The 26545-nt window shown below is 38.2% G+C and overlaps 1 protein-coding gene across 1 annotated transcript in view; it reads right to left on the reverse strand.

Moving 5' to 3' along the window:
* CCDC68 (coiled-coil domain containing 68) overlaps positions 1 to 26545 on the reverse strand; it is a 181845-nt gene that overhangs the window by 48169 nt on the left and 107131 nt on the right. The window contains exons 4-5 of the mRNA XM_053701128.1: positions 15682 to 15825; positions 3014 to 3139 (exon numbers count right to left, since the gene is read on the reverse strand). Coding sequence (XP_053557103.1) covers positions 3014 to 3139; positions 15682 to 15825 — 270 coding nt within the window. The remainder of the gene's footprint in view (positions 1 to 3013; positions 3140 to 15681; positions 15826 to 26545) is intronic.

Consider the following 26545-nt stretch of genomic DNA (forward strand, 5'->3'; position numbering starts at 1 on the left):
CCATCGTATAGTTCAAGGGGCTTATTTTTTTCATCCAACCTGGACTGTGATCACAAAAGATGCAAGTCCTTCAGGTTGGGGAGCTGTCTGGGGATCTCTGACAGCACAAGGGGTTTGGAAATCTCAAGAGGCGAAGTTACCAATCAATATTTTAGAACTCTGTGCTATTTTCAGGGCTCTTCAGGTTTGGCCTCTGTTGAAGAGAGAACTGTTCATTTGTTTTACGACAGACAATATCACAACTGTGGCATATGTCAATCATCAGGGTGGGACTCACAGTCCCCAAGCTATGAAAGAAGTATCTTGGATACTTGCTTGGGTGGAATCCAGCTCCTGTCTAATTTCTGCTGTCCATATCCTAGGTGTAGACAATTGGGAAGCGGATTATATCAGCCGTCAGACTTTACATCCGGGGGAGTGGTCGCTCCATCCAGATGTGTTTTCTCAGATTGTTCAGATGTGGGGTCTTCCAGAAATAGATCTGATGGCTTATCATCTAAACAAGAAACTTCCCAGGTACCTGTCCATGTCTAGGGATCCTCAGGCGGAGGCAGTGGATGCGTTAGCAGTTCCTTGATGTTACCAACCTGTTTCTATTTTCCCGCCTCTAGTTCTTCTTCCAAGAGTGATCTCCAAGATCATCATGGAACAATCGTTTGTGTTGCTGGTAGCTCCAGCATGGCCTCACAGGTTTTGGTATGCAGATCTTGTTCAGATGTTCAGTTGCTAACCTTGGCCACTTCCTTTAAGACCAGACCTTCTGTCTCAAGTTCCGTTTTTCCATCAGGATCTCAAATCATTAAATTTCAAGGTATGGAAATTGAATGCCTAGTGCTTAGTCATAGAGGTTTCTCTGACTCAGTGATTAATACTATGTTACAGGCTCGTAAATCTGTTTCTAGGAAGATTTATTATCGAGTTTGGAAGACTTATTTCATGGTGTTCTTCTCAAATTCTCCTGGCATTATTTTAGAATTCCTAGAAGGGACAAATCTCTGCTCTTTCTGTTTTATTTCACAGAAAGATTGCTAAGCTTCCTGATATTCACCGTTTTGTACAGGCTTTGGTCCATATCAAGCCTGTCATTAAAGGGACAGTCTACACCAGAATTTTTATTGTTTTAAAAGATAGATAATCCCTTTATTACCCATTTCCCAGTTTTGCATAACCAACAGAGTTATAATAATATACTTTTAACCTCTGTGATTATCTTGTATCTAAGCCTCTGCAAACTGACCCTTTTTTCAGTTCTTTTGACAGACTTGCAGTCTAGCCAATCAGTGCCTGCTCCCAGATTACTTCACGTGCACAGTGTTATCTATATGAAATATGTGAACTAACACCCTCTAGTGGTGAAAAACTGTTAAAATGCAATCTGAAAGAGGTGGGCTTCAAGAAATTAGCATATGAACCTCCTAGGTTAAGCTTTCAACTAAGAATATCAAGAGAACAAAGCAAAATTGGTGATAAAAGTAAATTGGAAAATTGTTTAAAATGACATGCTCTATCTGAATCATGAAAGTTTATTTTGGCCTAGACTGTCCCTTTAAATCAATCTCTTCTCCTTGTAGTCTTAATTTGGTTTTGAAGGCTTTACAGGCTCCTCCATTTGAGCCTATGCATTTTTTGGACATTAAACTACTTTCTTGGAAAGTGTTGTTCCTTTTGGCCATCTCTTCTGCTAGAAGAGTTTCTGTATTATCTGCTCTTTCTTGTGAATAACCTTTTCTGATTTTCCATCAGGATAAGGCAGTTTTGCGGACTTGATTTACATTTCTACCTAAGGTTGTGAATTCTAACATTAATAGAGCAATTGTTGTTCCTTCTTTGTGTCCTAATCCTAAGAATTCTTTGGAGAGATCCTTACATTCTTTGGATGTAGTAAGAGCTTTGAAATATGTTGAAGCTACTGAAGATTTCAGGAAGACTTCTAGTCTATTTGTTATCTTTTCTGGTTCTAGGAAAGGTCAGAAGGCTTAGGAAAGGTCAGAAGGCTCCTGCAATTTCCTTGGCATCTTGGTTAAAGCTTTTGATTCATCAAGCTTATTTGGAGTCGGGTCAGACACCACCCCAGAGAATTACAGTTCATTCTACTAGATCAGTCTCCACTTCATGGGCTTTTAAGAATGAAGCTTCAGTTGATCAGATTTGCAACGCAGCAACTTGGTCTTCTTTGCATACATTTACTAAATTCTACCATTTTTATGTATTTGCTTCTTCGAAAGCAGTTTTTGGTAGAAAAGTTCTTCAGGCAGCTGTTTCAGTTTGATTTCTCTGCTTATGTTTAAGTTTTTTCTTTTCATTTATGAGAATAAACTTATATTTTGGGTTGTGGATTATTTTTTTCAGCTGAAAATGTCTGCTATTATTTTTATCCCTCCCTCTCTAGTGACTCTTCTGTGGAGTTCCACATCTTGGGTATTACTATCCCATAAGTCATTAGCTCATGGACTCTTGCCAATTACATGAAAGAAAACATAATTTAAGTAAGAACTTACCTGATAAATTAATTTCTTTCATATTGACAAGAGTCCATGAAACCCACCCTTTTTATGGTGGTTATAATTTTTTGTATAAAGCACAATTATATTTCCAGTTCCTTTTTTTGATGCTTTTTACTCCTTTCTTTATCACCCCACTACTTGGCAATTTGTTAAACTGAATTTTGGGTGTGGTGAGGGGTGTATTTATAGGCATTTTGAGGTTTGGGAAACTTTGCCCCTCCTGGTAGGATTGTATATCCCATACGTCACTAGCTCATGGACTCTTGCCAATATGAAAGAAATTAATTTATCAGGTAAATTCTTACATAAATTATGTTTTTCCATTATAAGTAAGTTTATTGTGCTGCTTTTTATTTACTTTTTCAAATAATATTTTTATACTGACATTTTGAAAACTTGTAATCCTTTAATAGGGACAGCACCTTTAGATTTGTAAATGAAATGTTTTTGTACATAATGAAAACTACTTTGCAATATATTTTCATTATTATCCATGATTTGTAGCTTACCTGCATTTTCTGTGTCTCGTCCTTATGAGCTTTTCTCAGTTGATCTGACTGTTTGCTGTAATTTTCATACAGTCTTCGTGTTGTGCTTCTTACAACACTCGCCCCCGCTTCACGTGTAGCTTCTAGCTGGAGATACCAGGAAAATAATAAACATATGTAAATAGAACATTCATTTTAAAAATAATTAATTTTTTAAAAGATTGAGGTTTTTATCCCACAATATTGAATTATCCCCTTGAAAAAATGAACTATAGATGTAATTATAATAACGTCTTCTTAAATGGCAAAAAAAATTACTCTAAAAAAGGTACATTAAATACTAAATACATTTTATGCACCACCCTCTAATGGGTGCCACCATTTTGGAACTTAGGTTTCACTGCAGGTTGCTGCACGTGTGCAAACACATCAGCACTGGAATACAGTGCAAGCTAGATTTCAACATGGCATCAGCCCTCATTAGAGGAAGGTGGGGAATAACCTCAATAATATGTTTATAAAATGTATTAAGTATTTAATGTCCCTTTAATGCCAGAATTTAAGTTCTCACTCAGACACAGCAATATGTGAAATTACTGCAAACTTCCTAAGCCCCAGATCTTAACAGATTGTCACAGAGTGGACGGTTTATCTTCTGTTTCTCCCACAGCTTCCCCAGTCAGGGCAAATTTCCTGGTTCCATAGTTGAGACAAAGCATGTGATTTTAAGAGATTTAACAATTTACTAGTCTTCTTTTATGAAATATACAGCATTCTTTTGTTATCCTTTGTTAAAGCCATTGATTGGTGGCTTCACACATATACCTCTTTTCATTGGCTCACCAGGTATGTTTTGCATGTCAGTTTAGAGCAGGTATGTCCAAAAGGTAGATCAGGTTAGACCCCTTAGTGTTGAGCAGTAGTGATGTCGCGAACCTAAAATTTTGCATTCGCGAACAGCGAACGCGAACTTCCACAAAAGTTTGTGAACCGGGCAAACCGCCATAGACTTCAATAGGCAGGCGAATTTTAAAACCCACAGGGACTCTTTCTGGCCACAAAAGTGATGGAAAAGTTGTTTCAAGGGGACTAACACCTGGACTGTGGTATGCCGGAGGGGGATCCATGGCAAACTCCCATGGAAAATTACATAGTTGATGCAGAGTCTGGTTTTAATCCATAAAGGGCATAAATCACCTAACATTCCTAAATTGTTTGGAATAACGTGCTTTAAAACATCAGATATGATGATGTATCGTTCAGGTAGTGTAAGGGTTTTTTTTTTTTTAAATGTACACTACTGTTTTAGCAGATATGACTTGCACTGGTGTGACACTGTACCCTGGCAGGACCTGGAACGCACACGTGTGAGACAAACTGACTGCTATTATTTCACAGTAAAAAAAGTTTTTGTTTTTTTAAATGTATGTACACTACTGTTTTAGCAGATATGACTTGCACTGGTGTGACACCGTGCCCTGGCAGGACCTGGAATGCACACATGTGAAGGAAACTGACTGCTATTATTTTTTCCCAGTAAAAAAAGTTTGTTTTTTGGATTTTTACCTTACAATCAAGTTTTCCACAAGGTTTAAATATGAGACGTGACCTTGACTATTCACCTAATTAGGTTTCATATAGAGTACTAACTATGATATACATTTTATAGTGTCATTATGTGCTATTTAGGGGTACACACAGACATACATTTCTTCTTAAGAATGAGTGCCCTTTGTATCTATTTGTACATAATTTACAGCCTTTGTTTCACACAATGACATAATTATGAAATGTTAGTTTGTGTGTGTATATGAAAGATATTTTCAAGATTTTGCCCTTAGAGTTACTAGGTACCTTCTAACTCACAATTTTTTCCAGTTTCAGGATGTCTTCTATCTCCAGAGGTGTGGAACTGCGATGGGGGCCAAGTTTGCCCCCTCGTATGCCAACCTATTTTTAGGTTGGTGGGAATTTTTCCACATCTTTGGAGATAGTAATATATATAAAAATAGAATCGCCATGTATGGAAGATACAGTGACGATCTCCTTTTTGTATGGAAAGGGGACCCTTCAGACATTCCAACATTCATAGAAACTCTTAATGACAATGATGTGGGCATGAGTTTTACTTTTGAATGTAATTCCACAGAAATTAATTATCTTGATCTCACCCTAAAAGGGATAATTGGCGAAAAAGTATACAAAAAACCCATTAGTGGTAATAAACTATTACACTACAGCAGCTGTCATCCTAGACACACAGCAGCTGCAGTAGCTAAAGGTGAATTCATTCGCCTAAAGAGAAACTGCTCGAATGACGAAGATTTTTGCCAGGAAGCAGTGGCCCTTGAACAAAGGTTAAAAATGAGAGGGTACACACAGAAGACAATAACGAGAGCAAAAAAACAAGTTGAATCCAAGATGAGAGACTCCTTCCTCAGAGGAAAAAATAAAAAACAGCAAGATAATTTTAAAGGGTTAACATTTGTTACAAATTACAGTGCCCAGTTTCCCGAAATTACCAATATAATAAAAAAGCATTTTCCCATTTTGGCAGCAGATGACAAATTGATCAAGGTTGTCAAAAAGGGAGTTAGGTGCAGCTCAAGGAAGTGTCCTACTTTGGGGTCCTTGCTGTCTCCAACTGAACTTAAGTCCCAAATAAAACCTAGTGGTACCTGGTTGACTAGCAGGGGCATGTATAACTGTGGTCACAAAAAATGCAAGCCCTGCGAGTATTTAGAAAAAACAAAGTCATTTAAGTCCCAGGTGACAGGAGAGGTCTTTCAGATAAACACCTGTATGAATTGTATGACAGAGAGCGTCATATATATGCTCACATGTCAAAAATGTAAAGTTCAGTATATTGGTCTCACCTCAAGGGACATTAAGACAAGAATAAGGGAGCATATATCCACAATTTCCAGAGGTAAATCCCAAACCCCCCTGGTAAAACATTTCACTGAGAGACACAATGGAGAAATAAACACACTAAGGTGGTGTGCTATAGAGGAAATAAAAGTCCCCAAAAGGGGGGGTAATTTAGATAAACTTTTAGCAAGAAGGGAGATGTTCTGGATTTTGAGACTCAGAACAAGACTCCCTGAGGGTCTCAATTCCAGGTATGATATTATTAACTATTGGGAATGATCTACCCCCATCAAGCAACTCTAAGGGTTACATTATCCCTAATACACCATACACGCACATATATTATTTAGATTACTCTAACATAGTAACTAATTTATCTCTCTTTGTATTCCTAATAAAGTGTAGTTACATAAACAGGTTCTCTGACAAGTAGCAAACATGTCAGATAAGTTTCTAGAGAAGTGTGAGGAGTAGATATTAGGGAAACAATATAGACATAACATGTCTGTGGTTCCCCACAGCCAATCTGAACAAGTTTGGAGAAACCTCCAAGAAAAGATATTAGGAGGGTTATATAGAACAAACAAGTATATGCAACAATTCCCACCCACACTAATAGTGTATATCGGCATGTCTTTTCAAGAAAAGTTGAGCGAATGTAATTCACTTTAATCAATATTTTTGTATTCAAGAGGCCTAACAAGATTTTTCCCATAACATTGGGGTATTAAGTAGCTTTTCCTCAGAAATCTAAGTTATAGATAGATTTATTCCAATGTGTTTTATCTGGCATATACCTTCAATCACTCATGATATAAAAAGTACAATTCTCTATTATAAATACGTGTAGCTAAACAATAGCAGATAAAAGTAGTGACTTAAAGAGTGACAGGGTTAAGTACTCAGCTGTAGGTGTTCAGCATTACCTGGGCATTAGAAGGAGGAATAGCGCATAATGTTTTTAACCAATTAGAAAAGATTCAGGTGTTCTTAAAGGCAGGGAGCACAGACACACAACAGGCTATGATTACGGCTAACAGCCGAAACGCGTAAGCCCGTGTGCTGCGCTCTTTCCCCAAACAAGTGGCTAGGCTGTCACATATTTCTATTTTTGAATTTTAAATATATTCAATAAATCTTCAAATTTTTACGGAGTGTGGTTTTGTCTTTTTTTCTTTGGAATGTATATGAAAGGGAACATGAATTATTTTGATTGATCTTTTATGTGGTATACATTTGTTGTAGTACAGTTTACATTTATACTGACATACAGTATATGGATTTATTCCTATTTACTAACACCTAGATTTAGAGTTTTGCGGCCAAAGGGGTGCGTTAGCTACGCATGTTTTTTCCCCCCGCACCTTTTAAATAACGCTGGTATTTAGAGTTGTCTAAATGGCTGCGTTAGGCTCCAAAAAGGGAGCGTAGAGCATAATTTTCCACCACTTCAACTCTCAATACCAGCATTGCTTATGGTAGCGGCCAGCTTGAAAAACGTTCTCGTGCATGATTCCCCCATAGGAAACAATGGGGCAGTTTGAGCTGAAAAAAACACCTGCAAAAAAGCAGCGTTTAGCTCCTAACGCAGCCCCATTGTTTCCTATGGGGAAACACTTCCTAAGTCTGCACCTAACACCCTAATATGAACCCCGAGTCTAAACACCCCTAACCTTACACTTAGTAACCCCTAATCTGCCGCCCCCGCTATCGCTGACCCCTGCATTACATTATTAACCCCTAATCTGCCGCTCCGGACACCGCCGCAACCTACATTATCCCTATGAACCCCTAATCTGCTGCCCCTGACACCGCCGACCCTGATATTATATTTATTAACCCCTAATCTGCCCCCCCAACGTCGCCGCTACCTTACCTACACTTATTAACCCCTAATCTGCTGACCGGATCTCGCCGCCACTATAATAAATCTATTAACTCCTAAACCGCCGCACTCCCGTCTCACAACCCTTATAATAAATTTTATTAACCCCTAATCTGCCCTTCCTAACATCTTTGACACCTAACTTCAAGTATTAACCCCTAATCTGCCGACCGGACCTCCCCGCTACTCTAATAAATGTATTAACCCCTAAAGCTAAGTCTAACCCTAACACCCCCCTAAGTTAAATATAATTTAAATCTAACGAAATAAAGTAAATCTTATTAAATAAATTAATCCTATTTAAAGCTAAATACTTACCGGTGAAATAAATCCTAATATAGCTACAATATAACTAATCATTATATTGTAGCTATTTTAGCATTTATATTTATTTTAACTAGGTACAATAGCTATTAAATAGTTATTTACTATTTAATAGCTACCTAGCTAAAATAATTACAAAATTACCTGTAAAATAAATCCTAACCTAAGTTACAATTAAACCTAACACTACACTATCAATAAATTAATTAATTAACTAAACTACCTACAATTAAATCAACTAAACTAAATTACAAAAAAAACAAACACTAAATTACAGAAAATAAAAAAAGATTACAAGAATTTTAAGATAATTACACCTACTCTAAGCCCCCTAAAAAAAAATAACAAAGCCCCCCAAAATAAAAAAATGCCCTACCCTATTCTAAAATAAAAAGTTAACAGCTCTATTACCTTACCAGCCCTTAAAAGGGCTTTTTGCGGGGCATGCCCCAAAGAAATCAGCTCTTTTACCTGTAAAAAAAAACAAACATACAATACCCCCCCAACATTACAACCCACCACCCACATACTCCTACTCTAACCCAAACCCCCCTTAAATAAACCTAACATTACCCCCCTGAAGATCTCCCTACCTTGTGTTCACCCAGCCGGGTATCACCGATCTGTCCTCCAGAGGGTCCGAAGTCTTCATCCTATCCGGCAAGAAGAGGTCCTCCAGAGGGTCCAGTCTTCATCCAGGCAGCATCTTCTATCTTCTTCCATCCGGAGCGGAGCGGGTCCATCTTGAAGCAGCCGGCGCGGATCCATCCTCTTCTTCCGACACCCTAACACCGAATTAAGGTTCCTTTAAATGACGTCATCCAAGATGGTATCCCTCAAATTCCGATTGGCTGATAGGATTCTATCAGCCAATCGGAAATAAGGTAGGAAAAATCTGATTGAACTTGAATCTGATTGGCTGATTCAATCGGATTGGCTGATCCAATCAGCCAATCAGATTGAGCTTGCATTCTATTGGCTGATCGGAACAGCCAATAGAATGCGAGCTCAATCTGATTGGCTGATTGGATCAGCCAATCCGATTGAACTTGAATCTGATTGGCTGATTCAATCAGCCAATCAGATTTTTCCTACCTTAATTCCGATTGGCTGATAGAATCTTATCAGCCAATCGGAATTCGAGGGACGCCACCTTGGATGACGTCATTTAAAGGAACCTTCATTCGGTGTTAGAACGTCGGAAGAAGAGGATGGATCCACGCCGGCTGCTTCAAGATGGACCCGCTCCGGATGGAAGAAGATAGAAGATGCCGCCTGGATGAAGACTTTGGACCCTATGGAGGACCTCTTCTTGCCAGATAGGATGAAGACTTCGGACCCTCTTCTGGACGGATCAGTGATACCCGGCTGGGTGAATTCAAGGTAGGGAGATCTTCAGGGGCTTAGTGTTAGGTTTTTTTAAGGGGGTTTTGGGTGGGTTAGAGTAGGGGTATGTGGGTGGTGGGCTGTAATGTTGGGGGGGTATTGTATGGTTTTTTTTTAAAGGCAAAAGAGCTGATTTCTTTGGGGCATGCCCCGCAAAAAGCCCTTTTAAGGGCTGGTAAGGTAATAGAGCTGTTAACTTTTTATTTTAGAATAGGGTAGGGGGGCTTTGTTATTTTTTTTAGGGGGCTTAGAGTAGGTGTAATTAGTTTAAAATTCTTGTAATCTTTTTTTATTTTTTGCAATTTAGTGTTTGTTTTTTTTGTAATTTGGTTTAGTTTATTTAATTGTAGGTAGTTTAGTTAATTAATTTATTAATCGTGTAGTGTTAGGTTTAATTGTAACTTAGGTTATTATTTACGTTACAGGTAATTTTGTAATTATTTTAACTAGGTAGCTATTAAATAGTAAATAACTATTTAATAGCTATTGTACCTAGTTAAAATAAATACAAAGTTGCCTGTAAAATAAATATAAATGCTAAAATAGCTACAATATAATTATTCGTTATATTGTAGCTAGTTTAGGGTTTATTTTACAGGTAAGTATTTAGCTTTAAATAGGATAAATTTATTTAATAATAAATAATTTATTTTGTTAGATTTAAATTATATTTAATTTAGGGGGGTGTTAGGGTTAGACTTAGCTTTAGGGGTTAATACATTTATTATAGTAGCGGCGAGGTCCGGTCAGCAGATTAGGGGTTAATAAGTGTAGGTAAGGTAGTGGCGACATTGGGGGGGGGGGGGCAGATTAGGGGTTAATAAATATTATGTAGGTGTCGGCGATGTTAGGGGCAGCAGATTAGGGGTTCATAGGGATAATGTAGGTTGCGGCGGTGTGCGGTCAGCAGATTAGGGGTTAAAAAAATTATTAGAGTGGCGGCGATGTGGGGGGACCTCGGTTTAGGGGTGCATAGGTAGTTTATGGGTGTTAGTGTACTTTAGAGTACAGTAGTTAAGAGCTTTCTGGGCTAACGCCGGTTGATAAAGCTCTTAACTCCTGACTTTTTTCTGCGGCTGGAGTTTTGTCGTTAGAGGGTCTACCGCTCACTTCAGCCAAGACTCTAAATACCGGCGTTAGGAAGATCCCATTGAAAAGATAGGATACGCAATTGGCGTAAGGGGATCTGCGGTATGGAAAAGTCACGACTGGAAAGTGAGCGTTAGACCCTTTCCTGACTGACTCTAAATACCAGCGGGCGGCCAAGAGCAGCGTTAGGAGCCCTTAACGCTGGTTTTGACGGCTACCGCAGAACTCTAAATCTAGGCGAGTGTTTCTATACATTTTATGGATTTCAATATTAGTAAACCAAATACATTGACTATACAAGTGATAGACCATATACCAGGTTCAGAAAACAACCGTCTGTTAAAATTGAGGCAAAAAGAAACCTTTTGGATATATTGTCTAAATTGTTTACATCTAAAAGGCTTAAATGTTGGCATAGATATTGCTGCACATATGTAAGGACTTGCTTAAAAACTCTTTTTTATAACATATTTGTCTGTCTCAAGATATTACTGCTGTCATTTAAATTGTCTAGCGTATTTTAGAGTATGTTTTCAGGTCTGAGGTTTCTAATGTTATGTTTTTATCAAATTTACACATGTTTTTATATTTCTGTTTTAATTACCAGTATTTTATGCTACAAAGTATTTAAAAGGATGGTGGACACTCTGTATCTTATCAAATGTTTACACTGTAATCTTCAAGACTGTATATAATCTTGACATGATAGACGAAACAGCCATTACCTCTTGAGAAAGCCTGAGATTCAGTTGAAATGCGTTGAGGACTACCTGAGCCCCTGTAGTGTTATCGATACACGGATGACCACTACCTACTATCAGTCTCTTTCAAGACTGTATATAATCTTGACGCTTAAAGTGCTTTTTTATCGCTTATCGTGTGAGTGCTTTTTATACTATGCACACTGTTTGTTCTTAATAAAATCTGCACTTAGATTGTGGATGCGCTGTTTTGTTCTCTTTTTTTCAGTTAAAAAGAACAGGGCCCAGTACTGATCCGTGGGGGACTCCACTGATTACCTTTGTCCAATCCGAGTATGATCAGTTTACTACACTCCGTCTTTTATCTAGTTATTTATCCATGAGCTAACATTTTCAGCTATTCCCAGTCCCTTAATTTTGTAGATTACTTTCTCATGTGGCACTGTATCAAACGCCTTTGCAAAATCCAAGTATATCACATCAGCTGTTCCCCTTTATCTATATTTTTACTTATTTCATGTCATACTAATCTAATTAAATTCTAGGAAAATCTATTTATCAAAAAAACATTCTGATTTGAACTCATAATCTTGTATTCACGAATATACTCTATAATCCCTTATGATCCCTTCAAGTATCTTCCCCACTATTGATGTCAGACTAACTGTTCTATAGCTTCCTGGATTAGCCCTGCTTCCCTTTTTAGAAAGTGGAACCACATCAGCTTTATGTCAGACCGAAGGTACTACGTCTGTGGATATTGAGTCTTGAGTAGAGGTTTGGCTATAACAGTGCTAAGTTCCCGTAAAACCCATGGGTGTATTTCATCTGGACCTGGAGTTTTATTTACCTTAATAGTATCCATTTTTTTCCCCAGATATCCTGTAGAGATAACCCAATAAATGGTATAGGCTTGTATGTTCTAGTTTGTTTCAAAGTATCTCCCATTGGGGAACTGGTTTAGTGCCCCAGTCTTCGACCTTTCATTGTTAATCATGATACCCTTCACACATTTTAGTGTAGCTATATTTTCCTTCTTAGATTTTTTGCCATTTATGTACTTAAACCTTTTAGGGTTTGACTACTTTGCAATTAATCTTTCATTTTCAATTTTGGCTAATTAGATTGCTTTTTTTGCATGCTTTGTTTCATTCCTTATATATTTGGAAAGTTGAGTCTGTACTATTTTCTCTGCATAATTTAAATACCCTACATTTTTTCCTAACTTCTGTTGACACATTTTTATTTAGCTACATTGGCTTGGATTTATTTATGTTACTTTTATAACCACGTGGTATGTGTTGATATGTATATTTGTTTAACAATGGTTTAAATGTTATACATTTATCCTCTGTATTTTTATTAGAGAATGCTTTGTCCCAATTTATGTTATTTAATGATTCCCATAAATCATTGAATTTTGCTTTCTTAGTCTTAGTTAAACCCTTATAACACTGCTTATGGAAAGTGATTTCAAACATGAGCATGTTATGATCACGGTTACTTAAATGTTTTTGACTTCTATGTTTAATATTATACTTGGAATGTTTGATATCACTAAATCCTATATAGCTTCATTCCTTTTTGGCTCCTCTGTTAATTGCCAAAGTTACACACTAGCAGTAGGTAAAAGGAAACATCTTTTTAAATGCAGAAGTTTGGTTAAAAGGAAGACCAGGCTTGGACCATCCCAAGCATTTGACTTGTTAGAATGCATTAAGTGATCCATACATGAATTAAATCGATGAGCTGGTGGAGTATTAGGAATAATTTACAAAAATTACACTTGACTAAGAAAATAAAGTCTGATAATAAAAAGCGGAAACTATAGAAAATACAAGGACCTGTTGTATGAAATTGCACCAAACAATTTAGCAATTAATGTCCAGACAATAAAAACCTGGCTCTTAAAAATGTAGGAAGCTTTAGGAAAACTGGGCCTCAAATCAGTCTGAGGACCCCTCTCAGAGAATCTGAAGATTCTCAATTCTTCACCTTCCTCTTGGGAGGCAAAGATTAGACTGGCATACTAGTGAGGTGGTAGGGATGAAGTACTGTTGTAAATTTTGGAAATCTTTGCTTCCTCCTAGTGGCTAGGAGTTGAATCCCATGAGTAAAAAATTGTGGACTCTCACCACCTTATGAAAGAAAAGTATATGTTAGTCCTCAGGTTAAACAAAGATAAATATTGCATGTATGCTCAAATTTTCATATGTAGATCACACTGACAAACTTCACCAAAGAGACCTAAAAGCTGCCTTTTCCCACTTGTTGAGAATGTATGAAAATGTATTGTGGACTGAGACGCCTCTTGTGTTTCCATTCTCAGGTGAACATTTCACTATGTATGTTGTTTGTATTTTGAATCATTTTCTTGCAGTACCATATAACCATGATATGATATTATTTGTCTTTTGAAGCACAACTTTGCCATACAGTGTTCTAGAACATGCACGCTGCTCAGCCTACCTACCTGATATTTAACAAAAGATATTAACGGAACAAAGTAAATGTGATAATACAATTAAATTGGAATTTTTATTTAATATTTTTTTAAAATTTTAAATCATTTTATTGCCATACCATACAACCATGACATTATTCTTTCTTCAAGGGGTGGCTTGGTCTGAAATCTTGGGAAAGCCCTTTACACTTTTTTCACTAAATAATCAAGCCTCTAATTTACATCAGTCTCCCAGATTTGCAAACCATCTTACAAGGTAATTTATCTGAATGATCGGTTCAATCAAGATAACAGGTGGATTTCTTACATCTGTTGGGCTATTCTGGAGTAGTTTCTAACTCTCATTGTAATATCTAAATTTACTCTCCCTCCCCCCTATACTTTATTACCAGGAATATTCACCTTGCTCCCCTCTTCTTTTACAGCTTCTAACTTACATCAGTCTCCCAGATTTGCAATAACTAGTCCTCTATCCTTGTTCACCACCTCCCACCCAGGTGTTTTCCTTAATATATAACACAACAGTAATTAGGTGCAGCTGTCACTAATTATCCAAATTACTTCACAGCCTCTATACTCTTCCACATTCTGCTACACTTTTCCAAACCTCACTCACCACACAATTTTAATCCTTAGTGTTCCCTATGTAATCACTGATTCTCAGTCCCCCCCTGCCTTATATCAGACTTATTTACCTCATCCTTTACCTTTTGTGTCTACTCCCTCTCCTTTAGATTGTAAGTTTAAAGGGACACTAAACCCAATGTTTTTCTTTCATGATTCAGATAGAGCATGCAATTTTAAGCAACTTTCTAATTTACTCCTATTATTAATATTTCTTCGTTCTCTTGCTATCTTTATTAGAAAAAGCAGGAATGTAAGGATAGGAGCCGGCCCATTGAACAAAAAATGGGCTGGCTCCTAAGCTTAGATTCCTGCTTTTTTTAAATAAAGATAGCAAGAGAATGAAGAAAAATTGATAAAAGAAGTAAATTAGAAAGTTGCTTAAAATTGCATGCTCTATCTGAATCCTGAAAGAAAACAAATGGGTTTAGTGTCCCTTTAAAGGGACAGTACACTGTAAAATTGTTTTTCCATTAATGTATTTTAAATGACTTGTTATACCACCTGCAGAGTATAACATTTTTAAGAAATTGCATTTTCGGGTTTATTTGTGTATATGAAGTAGCTGGTTTTGTGCTTTGAAACCACAGCCTATTACAAGGGGTTGAACTTAAGGTAATATCAGATCTCATTATGTCATAAGTTTATGTACACAGACTAGCTTCCTTATCTTATAATTGTTTGGAACACCAAAGCACATTTCATTGAGAGAATAATGGAAAATGATCGTTTTATTACTTAACTATCCTGCATCCCACTGAGAGTGTAACTTCTTCTGCTGACTGTATTTACTTAGGCTTGTCAATAGCATATACTCCAGTATCAAAACTTTCAGTATAGATTGGGAAACCACAAGCTAAATCAGCTATTTCAAATGCTGAAATAGGAGTAAAGGAGCTATTTGCAACCAATTTATTATACTCTAGCAGGTAAAAAGGATCATTGGGAATAATTTAAAGGGGAGAAAGTTTTTGGGTGAACTGTCCCTTTAAGAGACGCTCTAACTGTAGGCCACCTTGTATGCAAGTGAACAAGAATTGTGCTCAAAGGCAGGACATTCCTCTCCTTTTGTATAACTTCGATTAACTCAATTAGTGCACTGTTTGTTATAAACCCTTACAAATGTAACACACCCTTATTGTAATTGTTAGTGTATGTAATGCATCCCACTAATGGTTTGAACTTTGTATAGCGCTGTGTAATCTGCCGTCGCTTTATAAATAACCGATAATAATAATAAAAACAACTAAAACAACAAACAATCTGAATACATGAATGGCTATTTGTTAAACGCTCTCTACTAGAATGGACCTAGAATGCACTTATTTCTAACACTTTACAATACCTTTATCTGCAGATCTTCATTTTCTTTGTTCATTTCAACCAGCTCTTCATCTTTATTATTTAGGTTCTCAATAATCCTCTTATATCTTGAGGCAAATGACTGCAGATCATCTAAACTGCAGTCATTTTGTAAGTGAGAAGAAATCTGAAATGAACACAGGTGAAATAATATTAACAAAAATAGAGAATCATATTTTTTTCCCCAAAACCAATGTGTATTTAATACCATAAAGCCACAACGGTACTTCTACTTGTACTGTTTTGTGGGTGTTCATATAAAATTTGGTTCAAATTGGCATATGGTTCAGACACATTTTTAACAGAATTTAAGCATTTTTAAATTTAAACAGGAAATACAGTCATGGTTCAGAATTTAAATCCATGTTAAAATTGCTCTATTTTGGATTATACTTTAAGGGGCATAAAACCCAAAACAAATTCTTACATGATTCAGATAGAACATGAGATTGTAAACAACCTTCCAATTTACTTATATTATCAAATTTGCTTCATTCTCTTGGTATCCTTTGCTAAAGCAGCAGCAATGCACTACTATCTAAACACACACGGTGAACCAAGGACAAGAGGCATTTGTGATCAACCACCAATCAGCAGCTAGCTTTCAGTAATGCCTTGTTACTCCTGAGACTACCATAATGTTTTTAACTAAGGATACCAAGAGAAGTAAGCAAATTATATAATAGAGGTAATTTAAGTAGTTGCTTAAAATCACATGCTCATGTGAATCGTGAAAGAAAAAATTTGGGTTTCATGTCCCTTTAAACAAAGCTCAAAATGTTACATACCTTCCATTTATTGTACTAACATTTTAAATTCAAGAATAATCACACAGAATCAGGACCAATAAAATCATTCAGTGTATAAAACTGTAAGTACACCTTACCCACAAGGTACAGAAACAAGAAGTATTGCATAATATAACAAAATAAATCAGATACTCAGCAGTTTAAACTCCAAACTGTATAACTTATTGATACTACTCCGTAATTAAAATATTTATTCTGTTAGCTATATTTACAGGGAGAAGTTCCTCAGCAAGGTTTTAATGGGTGTTATTGAGATTAACAACCATTTTTTTCTCGCTTGTGGAAACTCCATGCTCACTCATGATCTGTAAAAGTTATAAATTTATGTCAGTAATCAATGGATACTCAAGCAAAGGTCATGAACAAATCACAGGGGTAGGTCACATGTCAATATGAGGCATTGGAGCATAGGTATGTCACATACGCCAGTGCTCTCCTGTTCTGCAGCGTTCACAAAGTGCTTCTATGGCAATCACGATACCTGAGGCCCTTGCTCCCCGGTCATTAGCCTCTGTAACTCAGCCCACAGCCGAGGTCACCGCAGCAGTCCTTCCGTCTATCCAAGATGGCAGCCAACATGTGGAAGAGCCCGTCGCCATAGCGGAGCTCGGGAGCATGGTCAGAGGGTGGGACAAGGAGAGTGAGGTAGCCAAGATGGAGCCGAGTCCTACCTCCACTTATATTGACTTCAGCTAAGTCCTGCCGACAGATGAGGCCAGGTCATTTGATTCAGTAACCCCTTTATAAGCAGAGCACGCCTGTCAGTCACTGATTGGTTGTTTTGCATCCTGTTTATGAACTCCTGGCGTTTATTCCCTGTGAATCCGGTTTATTGTATTTTGTGACCTTTGCTTATTCCTGACTTTTCTGATTGCTGCCTGCTCTGACCTTTTGTCTGTTTGACGCTGATTTTGCCTCATCCCTTTTTGGATACCTTGATCTCTGGACATTTGTTTGTGCTTTCTGCTGCTTTTCTGCACTTGAGTTCCAGTTTCTGTTCTAATAAACCTCTACAGGTTGTTGCAAGGTAGAACTACACTAGGGATTGTACATTGTATAAAGCTTAAAAATATGTCAAGTTTTGTGTCCTCTTAAATGGACATGTAGCTGCTGAGTACAATTACAGTAGTATGGAGTTCATACTTCATATTAGGTGACGCCATTTTGGAGTAGTGCTTATTCATAGATCAATGATGTTATTAGTTTTTAGACAGCTGTCTTTTGTACATCTGAGAATAGCCAAGCGGCACCAAGGGCCATATTAGGAGGTTCACGAAACCTTTGAATGCAAATCTCTACCCCCCAAATGTCCCGATTTTCGCCAGTCAGGATTTAAGGGGTCTGTCCTAGGAAGCTTGCCATTTGTCCCACATTGCCCCATGCATTTTAAAAAAAATTCTATTGGGCCCATACTCAGAAGCAGCTGTCTTTTCTCTCCCAGTGTTAGATACCTGTTAGATTCCCTGTGGAAAAGGAACAGTGTAAGGGTTAAGCAGGAGTAAGAACGCTGTATACCCTCTAACCTCAGGTAATGACGACCTCTAACCCCTGGTAGTGATGACGTCTAACCCCTGGTGATAATACTAGCATGCCTTCAGTTTTATATGATGAGCAGTGCTAACACCAGGGTAACAAACAGTGGCAGCCTCAGACTGCCAGCTAATGTGCTTGCCAACCCCAGGACCCCATACAATGAATTACAGATACCCATATATGATGTAGTGTGTGTATCTGCATGTATAAGTGTAAGCTATGTAGTGTCTGTGTATCTGTGCATGTATAAGTGTATGCTATGGTGTGTGTGTGTATCTGTATGTATAAGTGTATGCTGTGTAGTGTGTGTGTGTGTGTGTAGCTGCATGTATAAGTATATGCACTTATGATTATGTGCCCAGCAGCGGAACCGGCAGCGGAACCGGCTGCTAACAGCGGCGTGCACCCCCAGTGCTCCACTACTACCTTTCCCTCACACACTTCCGGTTGAGTTACAAGCCGGTTTGGGGCTTTGAGCGGTACGGCGTTCGTGGAAGACTATAAGTGTATGCACCTGCATGTATAAGTATATGCTATGTAGTGTGTGTCTGCATGTATAAGTATATGCTATGTAGTGTGTGTGTGTATCTGTATGTATAAGTGTATGCTGTGTAGTGTGTGTGTGTGTGTATCTGCATGTATAAGTGTAAGCTATGTAGTGTGTGTGTATATCTGTATGTATAAGTGTGAGCTTTGTAGTGTTTGTGTGTGTATCTGCATGTATAAGTGTAAGCTATGTAGTGTGTGTGTATCTGTATGTATAAGTGTATGCTGTGTAGTGTGTGTGTGTGTGTGTATCTGTATGTATAAGTGTGAGCTATGTAGTGTGTGTGTGTGTATCTGCATGTATAAGTGTGAGCTATGTAGTGTGTGTGTGTGTGTGTGTATCTGTATGTATAAGTGTAAGCTATGTAGTGTGTGTGTGTGTGTATCTGCATGTATAAGTGTAAGCTATGTAGTGTGTGTGTATCTGTATGTATAAGTGTATGCTGTGTAGTGTGTGTGTGTGTGTGTGTGTATCTGTATGTATAAGTGTGAGCTATGTAGTGTGTGTGTGTGTATCTGCATGTATAAGTGTGAGCTATGTAGTGTGTGTGTGTGTGTGTGTGTATCTGTATGTATAAGTGTAAGCTATGTAGTGTGTGTGTGTGTGTATCTGCATGTATAAGTGTAAGCTATGTAGTGTGTGTGTGTGTATCTGCATGTATAAGTGTGAGCTATGTAGTGTGTGTGTATCTGCATGTATAAGTGTGAGCTATGTAGTGTGTGTGTATCTGCATGTATAAGTGTGAGCTATGTAGTGTGTGTGTAACTGCATGTATAAGTGTGAGCTATGTAGTGTGTGTGTATCTGCATGTATAAGTGTGAGCTATGTAGTGTGTGTGTATCTGCATGTGTAAGTGTATACTATGTAGTGTGTGTGTATCTGCATGTATAAGTGTGAGCTATGTAGTGTGTGTGTATCTGCATGTATAAGTGTGAGCTATGTAGTGTGTGTGTGTATCTGCATGTATAAGTGTGAGCTATGTAGTGTGTGTGTGTATCTGCATGTGTAAGTGTATGCTATGTAGTGTGTGTGTATCTGCATGTATAAGTGTATGCTATGTAGTGTGTGTATCTGCATGTATAAGTGTGAGCTATGTAGTGTGTGTGTATCTGCATGTATAAGTGTGAGCTATGTAGTGTGTGTGTGTATCTGCATGTGTAAGTGTATGCTATGTAGTGTGTGTGTATCTGCATGTATAAGTGTATGCTATGTAGTGTGTGTATCTGCATGTATAAGTGTGAGCTATGTAGTGTGTGTGTGTGTATCTGCATGTATAAGTGTGAGCTATGTAGTGTGTGTGTGTGTGTGTGTGTATCTGTATGTATAAGTGTGAGCTACATAGTGTGTGTGTATATCTGTATGTATAAGTGTGAGCTGTGTAGTGTGTGTGTGTATGTATAAGTGTATGCTATGTAGTGTGTGTGTATATCTGTATGTATAAGTGTGAGCTATGTAGTGTGTGTGTATCTGCATGTACAGGTAGCCCTCAGTTTACGCCGGGGTTAGGTTCCAGAAGGAATGGTTGTAAATCGAAACCGTTGTAAATTGAAACCCAGTTTATAATGTAAGTCAATGGGAAGTGAGGGAGATAGGTTCCAGGCCCCTTTCAAAATTGTCATAAGTAACACCTAATACATTATTTTAAAAGTTTTGAAATTAAGATTTTAAATGCTAAACAGCATTATAAACCTAATAAAATAAACACACAACACAGAATATATAATTAAACTAAGTTAAATGAACAAAAACATTTGCTAAACAGCATTATAAACCTAATAAAATAATCACACAACGCAGACTTTACTTGCATTTTTCTGCAAACAGTTCTTTCTATGCATTCCAATCTTGACTGAGTTATAGACAGGAAGATCTTGTTCCTTTGAAATCTGCTTGATAGCTCAGGACTGGTTAAACTGATTAATTTCAGCTTACTTGGCTTTGCTGCAACACAAGCGGACAGCTCCATCTACTGGCTATTTTAATAAATGCACTGCTTCTCAATAGCAGTCACATGACTGGAAAAAAAGGTTGTTATTCTGAAACGGTGTAAACTGAACCGTTGTAAAACGAGGGCCACCTGTATAAGTGTATGCTGTGTAGTCTGTGGGGCCTATCTATCAAGCTCTGAATGGAGCTTGACGGCCCGTGTTTCTGGCGAGTCTTCAGAATCGGCAGAAACACAAGTTATGGAGCAGCGATCACAAAGACCGCTGCTCCATAACCCTGTCCGCCTGCTCTGAGTATGATCGAGTATGATCGGGTTGATTGACACCCCCTGCTGGCGGCCCATTGGCCGCGAATCTGCAGGGGGCGGCGTTGCACTAGCAGCTCTTGTGAGTTGCTGGTGCAATGCTGAATACGGAGAGCATATTGCTCTCCGCATTCAGCGATGTCTTGCGGACCTGATCCGCACTGTCGGATAAGGTCTGCAAGACATTTGTTAAATTGGCCTCTGTGTGAGTATCTGTATGTATAAGTGTATGCTGTGTAGTGTGTGTGTGTGTATATATCTGTATGTATAAGTGTATGCTGTGTAGTGTGTGTGTGTGTGTGTGTGTGTGTATCTGTATGTATAAGTGTATGCTGTGTAGTGTGTGTGTGTGTATCTGTATGTATAAGTGTATGCTGTGTAGTGTGTGTGTGTGTATCTGTATGTATAAGTGTATGCTGTGTAGTGTGTGTGTGTATCTGTATGTATAAGTGTATGCTGTGTAGTGTGTGTGTGTGTGTGTGTATCTGTATGTATAAGTGTATGCTGTGTAGTGTATGCTGTGTAGTGTGTGTGTGTATCTGTATGTATAAGTGTATGCTGTGTAGTGTGTGTGTGTATCTGTATGTATAAGTGTATGCTGTGTAGTGTGTGTGTGTATCTGTATGTATAAGTGTATGCTGTGTAGTGTGTGTGTGTGTATCTGTATGTATAAGTGTATGCTGTGTAGTGTGTGTGTGTATCTGTATGTATAAGTGTATGCTGTGTAGTGTGTGTGTGTGTGTGTGTGTGTGTGTGTGTGTATCTGTATGTATAAGTGTATGCTGTGTAGTGTGTGTGTGTGTGTGTGTGTATGTATCTGTATGTATAAGTGTATGCTGTGTAGTGTGTGTGTGTGTGTGTGTGTGTGTATCTGTATGTATAAGTGTATGCTGTGTAGTGTGTGTGTATATCTGTATGTATAAGTGTATGCTGTGTAGTGTGTGTGTGTATCTGTATGTATAAGTGTATGCTGTGTAGTGTGTGTGTGTGTGTGTGTATCTGTATGTATAAGTGTATGCTGTGTAGTGTGTGTGTGTGTGTGTGTGTGTATCTGTATGTATAAGTGTATGCTGTGTAGTGTGTGTGTGTGTATCTGCATGTGTAAGTATATGCTATGTAGTGTGCCCACCACGTATCACACTTTTGTTTCCCGCGGGCAGGGGGAGGCTTTCCCTCTTTTGAATTTTGAAATGTTAGGAGGTATGCTAGTGTGATAGTGTTAGATGGTGGAACTCAGAATGAAGACGGTGAGTTTTACTAACTGACAACACCTATAAGCGTTTAAAACATGAGAACAGCTTTAAATATACCTGCAGGAGGGTAAATGGTGGCATGTGAGTAGTAACCATTCTGTTGTATTGTATCCAGCAATTTAATGTCTCTTTAATTATACAAAGTGCCAATTTCTTTTTAGAAATAAATATTGATAAATCCAAGTAAAATAAGAATGAAAACCATGAATAAGCCTTCTGAAGGAGAAACTTCTTATAATGAATATTTTTATTGGACATGACAGAAAAGCCTACCTGCCTGTGTTTATGCTGAGCATTTCAGTTTGACAACCACTTGACATTTGTGTTCAAGCAGCTGTGTAGCACATGAGGGAGAGGCCCTCTGTGTATACAACATTACAAATTTACTTTGGCACTCTTTAACCTAAAACCAGTAACCTTTAAAAACACATTTTGTTCTCTCATAGCTCTTTCCTTTTTACGCTATCCAGAATCTTGTAGGTTGCCTAGATCTTCTGCTCATGTACGCTATCGCCTACAGTGACATTACAGATTATGCACACAACATGTCATATGTGTGTGTACAACTGCAGGGATAGGATCACCAATAGGTCCCTCTAAAAGGGATCTGGGAATTCTAAAAATGTAATAGTGTTTTTAAAAAAAAAAAAAAAAAAAAGCAAACCTTTAATAAATGTATTTAACAAATATGCTTGTACATTGTTTCACTATGTAATGATATTGCGGAACTACGTCCATTTAAACCTTCTACAATAGGTTTGTCCAGCCTATGGCCTAAGGATTACAATGCATCATACCCAATTCATTTAATTTGGAACCTCCAAATCTTCAGACTAAAGACGTTTAGAGTGGATCACAAGCTATCGGCCCCCCAAAAAAAGCCAAAAAGGGCACTTTTCGATTCAATGTGATCACAATAGCCCATTTTTGACTCCTCGTTAAAAGTCCAGTTTTATTTATGGGGTCAAAAAAGGTCTTAGCTATTACACTCCATTTTTGAGAGACTTATCAAAACACCTTTTTTACTTTTCAAATTCAACACCTCAAGTCACTTCCTAAAGCCCCAAAATGGCATTTTGGATATCTTTGCAACCATTCAAAGACTATTATTCTATTCTATTATACTATGCATGTGCAAGACAATCTGAGATTCATTACAACTCTGTTCATCACTATTGTACAAGTCAGTCTGGAGGGCACACACTTGCATATGTATAGGTTCAATTACATTTTTATATGTGTTGAGTATGTGCTATCCTGTACATCTAAGGGGATCTGCAGGAAAAGTGACATCAGAACCCCAACGTCTACAAACGGTGTGTAGTTCTCTGTTTATGTCAGATTCTAAGTCACACTCACACTCATGATAAACACTAACAATACAGGCATCTTCTTAAGTGACCTTTAAAATGGGATATCACAATTGTGAGTTAAAAAAAAAAACCTATTGTAATCCAATTCCATCCTCACCACTGCTAAACCGTGTGAATTACATTTGTATATTGTAATGAAGGGCATACTGGGCACAATTGCTCAATGGCTACATTGTCACTTTTAAACATTGATTTTCATACAATATTTACGCTCTGCACCTGAGATTTACTGTTTCACTCAACACCATATGTGTCTACATATATGGAACTTTTGAATGACTTTTGATGCACCGGTGCATGGATATTTTTTGTTATATCTGCCGAGGAAGGGGTGAATGCCCCGAAACGTCACAGAATAAAGGTTGCTGTGTTTAAATCCAGAGAGCGACGATTGGATTTCTTATACTGTATATATTTTTTGCAATCATATGTGAATATGTTCACATACAAGAACAAGCAATGTGTGAAAAATGACATGCCTATGCTGTTTCTGACAGCATTAAATATATCTTGGTAAGTGTTACGTACCTGATAACAGAAGCCTGTAGCTTCTTCTGCTGTAACAAGTGATTGTGAATAGTGGATGCCTGTCTTTCATGTGTTTTCACAAGTGTTTGCCACTATACTAGATTTGAATATTGCATTAAAGGGACACTAAACCCAAATTTTTTCTTATGTGGTTCAGATAAAGCATGCAATTTTAAGCAACTTTCTAAAATTACTCCCATTATCAAATTTTCTTCGTTCTCTTGCTATCTTTATTTGAAAAAGAATGAATCTAAGCTTTTTTTTTTGTTTAGAACTCTGGACAGCACTTTTTTTATTGGTGGATGAATTTTTTAATAGGAGTAAATTAGAAAGATGCTTAAAATTTCATGCTGTATCGGAATCCCGAAAGAAAAAAATTTGGGTTGAGTGTCCCTTTAAAATTGATAGTAATTGTAATATAAAATGTTTGTAATATACTTGTATTATTTATTTTGTCCCCTTTCCTGTAATTTAAAGGGATAGTAAACCACAATAACAGAATTTATGTTTACCTGATAAATTTCTTTCTCCTACGGTGTGTCCGGTCCACGGCTTCATCCTTACTTGTGGGATATTCTCTTCCCCTACAGGAAATGGCAAAGAGAGCACACAGCAAAAGCTGTCCATATAGACCCCCCTCTGGCTCCGCCACCCAGTCATTCGACCGACGGTTAGGAGAAAAAGGAGAAACTATAGAGTGCCGTGGTGACTGTAGTGTACACAAATAAAATGTTTAAATCTGACTAAAAGCCAGGGCGGACCGTGGACCGGACACACCGTAGGAGAAAGAAATTTATCAGGTAAACATAAATTCTGTTTTCTCCTACATTGGTGTGTCCGGTCCACGGCTTCATCCTTACTTGTGGGAACCAATACCAAAGCTTTAGGACACGGATGAAGGGAGGGAACAAGTCAGGTAACCTAAATGGATGGCACCGCGGCTTGCAAAACCTTTCTCCCAAAAACAGCCTCAGAAGAAGCATAAGTATCGAATTTGTAAAATTTGGCAAAAGTATGCAGAGAAGACCAAGTCGCTGCCTTACAGATCTGATCAACAGAAGCCTCGTTCTTGAAGGCCCATGTGGAAGCCACAGCTCTAGTAGAGTGAGCTGTAATTCGTTCAGGAGGCTGCCGTCCGGCAGTTTCATAAGCCAATCGGATGATGCTTTTCAGCCAAAAGGAAAGAGGTAGCAGTGGCTTTCTGCCCTCTCCTCTTACCAGAATAAACAACAAACAAGGATGATGTCTGTCTGAAATCCTTTGTTGCTTCTAAATACAATTTTAAAGCACGGACCACATCTAGGTTGTATAACACAGAGAAGGAACAACTATTTCCTGGTTAATATTCCTGTTGGAAACCACTTTTGGAAGAAAACCAGGCTTGGTACGTAAAACTACCTTATCTGTATGGAATACCAGATAGGGTGAAGTACACTGCAAAGCAGACAATTCAGAAACTCTTCTAGCAGAAGAAATAGCAACCAAAAACAGAACTTTCCAAGATAGTAACTTAATATCTATGGAATGTAAGGGTTCAAACGGAACCCCTTGAAGAACTGAAAGAACTAAGTTTAGACTCCATGGAGGAGTCATAGGTCTGTAGACAGGCTTGATTCTGACTAACGCCTGTACATCTGGCATGGCTGCCAGACGTTTGTGCAACAAAACAGACAGAGCAGATATCTGTCCTTTTAGAGAACTAGCTGACAAACCTTTATCCAGACCCTCTTGGAGAAAGGAAAGTATCCTAGGAATTTTAATTTTACTCCAGGAGAATCCCTTGGATTCGCACCAACAGATATATTTTTGCCATATCTTATGGTAAATTTTCCTAGTCACAGGTTTTCTGGCTTGAACCAGAGTATCTATAACTGAATCTGAAAACCCACGCTTAGATAGAATCAAGCGTTCAATTTCCAAGCAGTCAGTTGCAGAGAGACTAGATTTGGATGTTCGAATGGACCTTGTACTAGAAGATCCTGTCTCAAAGGTAGCTGCCATGGTGGAGCCGATGACATATTCACCAGGTCTGCATACCAAGTCCTGCGTGGCCATGCAGGAGCTATTAGAATCACAGAGGCTTTCTCCTGTTTGATCCTGGCTACAAGCCTGGGAAGGAGAGGGAACGGTGGAAACACATAAGCTAGATTGAACGACCAAGGCGCCACCAATGCATCCACTAGCATCGCCTTGGGATACCTGGATCTGGACCCGTAGCGAGGAACCTTGGAGTTCTGACGAGACGCCATCAGATCCATATCTGGAATGCCCCATAGATGAGTTAACTGGGCAAAGACCTCCGGGTGGAAAGTCTGACGACTCAAATAATCCGCCTCCCAGTTGTCTACTCCTGGGATGTGAATTGCAGATAGATGGCAGGAGTGATCCTCCGCCCATTTGATGATCTTGGATACCTCTCTAATCGCCAAGGAACTCTTTGTTCCCCCCTGATGATTGATGTACGCAACAGTCGTCCTGTTGTCCGACTGAAATCTTATGAATCTGACCTTCGCTAGTTGAGGCCAAGCCAGGAGCGCATTGAATATCGCTCTC

This window comes from Bombina bombina, chromosome 2 (assembly GCF_027579735.1).
Source record: "Bombina bombina isolate aBomBom1 chromosome 2, aBomBom1.pri, whole genome shotgun sequence".
NCBI classification, from domain to species: Eukaryota; Metazoa; Chordata; class Amphibia; order Anura; family Bombinatoridae; genus Bombina; species Bombina bombina.